This window comes from Triticum dicoccoides, chromosome 7B, assembly GCF_002162155.2.
Source record: "Triticum dicoccoides isolate Atlit2015 ecotype Zavitan chromosome 7B, WEW_v2.0, whole genome shotgun sequence".
NCBI classification, from domain to species: domain Eukaryota; kingdom Viridiplantae; phylum Streptophyta; class Magnoliopsida; order Poales; family Poaceae; genus Triticum; species Triticum dicoccoides.
The window spans coordinates 102,027,267-102,030,384 of NC_041393.1; the positions used below are offsets into that span (position 1 = coordinate 102,027,267).

Genomic DNA, 3,118 nt, shown 5'->3' on the forward strand with positions numbered 1-3,118 from the left:
GGGCGGCGTGGGCGGCGGCTGGGGTCCGGCTTCGGGCCCCCGGCGGCTGCGTTGGTTCTTCTCCGTCGCGGGCGTGCGGTGGTGGTGCGGCTCGGCCGGTGGCGGTCCGGCGACCTGGTGGTGGTGGCCGGCGGTGCGCGTGGAGGTGGTGCTTCCACTTGGCGGCTCTCTGTGCAGGGAGGCAGGGGAGCGGCTTGGTCAGGGGCGGCGGCGTCGACGGCGTGCCGGCTGCAGCGCGAAGGCGGGAACTTTACGGGCCTCGGGGATCCCGGCCGGGCCTGTGCGGCCACGGGCCTGGTATGTTCTTGCTATTGCATCCGGTCAGCTACCGTCTTCGACGGTGGAGGTGGGGCCCTCCCGCGTGCCGACGGTGCTGCTGCCCTAGTCCCGGCTCCTCTCCCTCTTTGTGCGGACCATGCTTCACGGTGCCGTGGTGAGACGACGTGGGTAGCTTCGTGACCGAGTTGGCGCTGGGTGAGGGTCTGTTTGGTGGCGAGCTCTGGAGTGCCTGAGGTGGAGGTTGGGATCGGGAGAAATCCCTGTTGGCTTGGCCGACACCGACGCGGTGGCGCTTGTGGGTACCGCCTGACCTTCCTGAAGGGCGTCGGGGCTACCCTTCCTCTCTCCTCACTGCGTACCGGGGGAAACCCTTGGCAGCAGCGTCGTCATCGTCGCGTCCCTTCTTGGAGGTGCTGATTGGTACCGGTGCTTCGGAGGCTCGGCGCTGGGTGGGCGATCTCCGGTGGTGCAGCGGCCACGAGGCTTCTTCGTTTTTTTTGTCGATCCGCCGTTGTTGGCATTAGTTTCTCTTGTATTTTCTCTTTCTTTTCTTTTGGGCGTGACTGTGCTGCTTCCGCCCCAGCACCTATCGTTGGATGTTCGGTTGGTTGCTTTGTATACAAAGCGGGGGGAAACCCTTTTTCGGCAAATATATTTTTACTTCCAAATACGGGTCAATCTACTTAACAATGATTTCTGTGTTGCCTGAGTTGTACTAGGACTAGCTGCTATTTTGGTGTTGCTAGGTTTTCGCCCCAGAGTAGTCGTTCCGATGTCGGGCGGCTACGGTGGGTTCTAGTAATGCTTTGGACTCGCTTCTCTCCTTTCCCTCCTCCTGTAAGTCTTTGAACTGATGTATTTCCGTTCTTCTTAATGGGAAGGGGGGTAGCCCAGTTCAAAAAAAAAACTTAACAATGATTAAAAGATTAATTTCCTCCATTTAATCCATCAATGTAAACCTAACTACCGAGCTTACTGTTAAGTAAATCTAGTTCATCTTATCTGAATCCCAGGTTGGTCCCAATTGCTATATATTTGTAGAAGAGAAAAAATGGTTTACGGTTGCTGCATAGATTGTTGGCATTGTCAACAAAATATATTCCAAAACAATTCATAATAATACTTCACACAAATAGGTGCAAACTCAGAGGAATACTGTCATTTGTTTGAAGTTAGCAGCATAACACATGATTGAATGGTAGAAAGTGGATGAGAGTATGAGACTACCGCTTGATATATGGATATTTTCTAAGTGACATGGCCATGTTAAACAAATAGTGAGCTAGCGTAGTCAGGTTTCAAGATTAGCTGAACTGGGATAAGATACTCACAGATTGAAAAGCCTTTTTTATGTCATCTTGAGAGGCATCTTTAGTCACCCCAAGAATCTTGTAATAGTCCTTCTCCATCGAATAACATTGACCTTAACGATGCACCCACAAAAGATTAATAGTGAATGTGTTCGCCACAATATGAGGATAATAATAGGATATTGCCATATTAAGTTCAATTCATGCAAGAACAGAAAAGACAACCTGTAGAATGAAAGAACCTGCTCGGTACAGATGATGTAAACGTGGATCGACCAAAGCACCTATCAGCAACATATGTGCCACTAGAACTGCAAGCTGTGCCTATTCACCACAAAAAACAAATGGCGCAAGGAGATGGGTCAGAATCAGAGAAAATAAATAAGATCAGCAAAAATATAAGTTAATGTTGGAAATGAAGTAGCTAGTAGACTGACGTGCTATTTAAATCTGCTTCTAACCACTGCATATATGAGCAACTTGTTTTATTTCGTGGAAGTGGGGGCAATTTGCTTGGTATCTTTAGCATATCAGAATTGCCTCGTACTCCCTCCGTCCTAAAATTCTTGTCTTAGATTTGTGTAGATACGGATGTATCTAATACTAAAACATGACTTGGTACATCCGTATTTAGACAAATCTAAGACAAGAATTTTGGGACGTAGGGAGTACTATTATCCGAACTTACAAGTGGCGGCAGTTTACACACAGACCGAATTAAGACAGAAGGACATTACGTGTAGACGGCCGAATCCATGCGCTCCTCTGCACAGACGCCTGCAGGAAGAAATCGGAAACCGGAATGAAGTGAACAGCAGCAACTCTGCAGAGCCCCTCGACCAAAATCAGGGAAATGGGAAAGGCGGCAGACGAACGCGAACCGGCGTTACCTCGCCGGAGCGGCGCGCGAGGGACCTCGACGCGAGCCGGAGCCACCCGAACCGGCCCATCCACCGATCGGCGGCGTCCCCTTTGCGGGAGCGGCAGCGGAGGAGGGGGGTCGAGGGTTTCGAGGGGAAGCCGTGCGTCAAGGCTATGGGAGAGAGGGCCTGAGCAAGTGCCCGCCGGCAACCGTGGGCGGTGGGGAGGGAGGGAGCTTCCACTCGCGGGCCGCTGGGAGGGAGGAGAGGGCGGCGCTGGGAGGAGGAGGGGGAGGGCGTGGGCGGCGGCGGCGGCGACGGCTTGGGCGAGTGGTTCGACCCTCTCTCCAAGCAACGAAGCCGGGCCCACGGCGAGGAGTAGCCCCGAGAGTTCGACGGGCTCGCCCACAAGGCCCAATATGCGAGTTCGAATTCTGCCGCGAATATGGTTCGATCTTCGGTTTCTGAGAAATTCAGTTCTGGAAAAATGAGGACCCAACGCTTCTTTAAAAAACTACTCCTTTCGTAAAAAAATATAAGAGCGTTTAGACCATAGTGGACCGATGACCAAAAAATAAAATTATACCGAAATTTTTGTTAGGTTTTGGATTTTAATCAAACAGGACTGATGCACATAAAAAAAATCAGAATGGTTGTAGATTAACAATA

The 3,118-nt window shown here is 51.2% G+C and overlaps 1 protein-coding gene across 5 annotated transcripts in view; it reads right to left on the minus strand.

The window, feature by feature from the left end:
- LOC119337386 (chaperone protein dnaJ 1, mitochondrial-like) overlaps positions 1-2,820 on the minus strand; it is a 10,844-nt gene extending 8,024 nt beyond the window's left edge. The window contains exons 1-4 of one of the 5 annotated variants that reach the window (XM_037609514.1): positions 2,480-2,819; positions 2,327-2,366; positions 1,815-1,907; positions 1,611-1,702 (exon numbers count right to left, since the gene is read on the minus strand). In XM_037609514.1, coding sequence (XP_037465411.1) covers positions 1,611-1,702; positions 1,815-1,907; positions 2,327-2,366; positions 2,480-2,539 — 285 coding nt within the window. In that variant the 5' untranslated portion in view covers positions 2,540-2,819. The other 4 variants (XM_037609513.1, XM_037609515.1, XM_037609517.1 and 1 more) reach the window with 4 other exon arrangements.
- Positions 2,821-3,118: the final 298 nt, after the last annotated feature.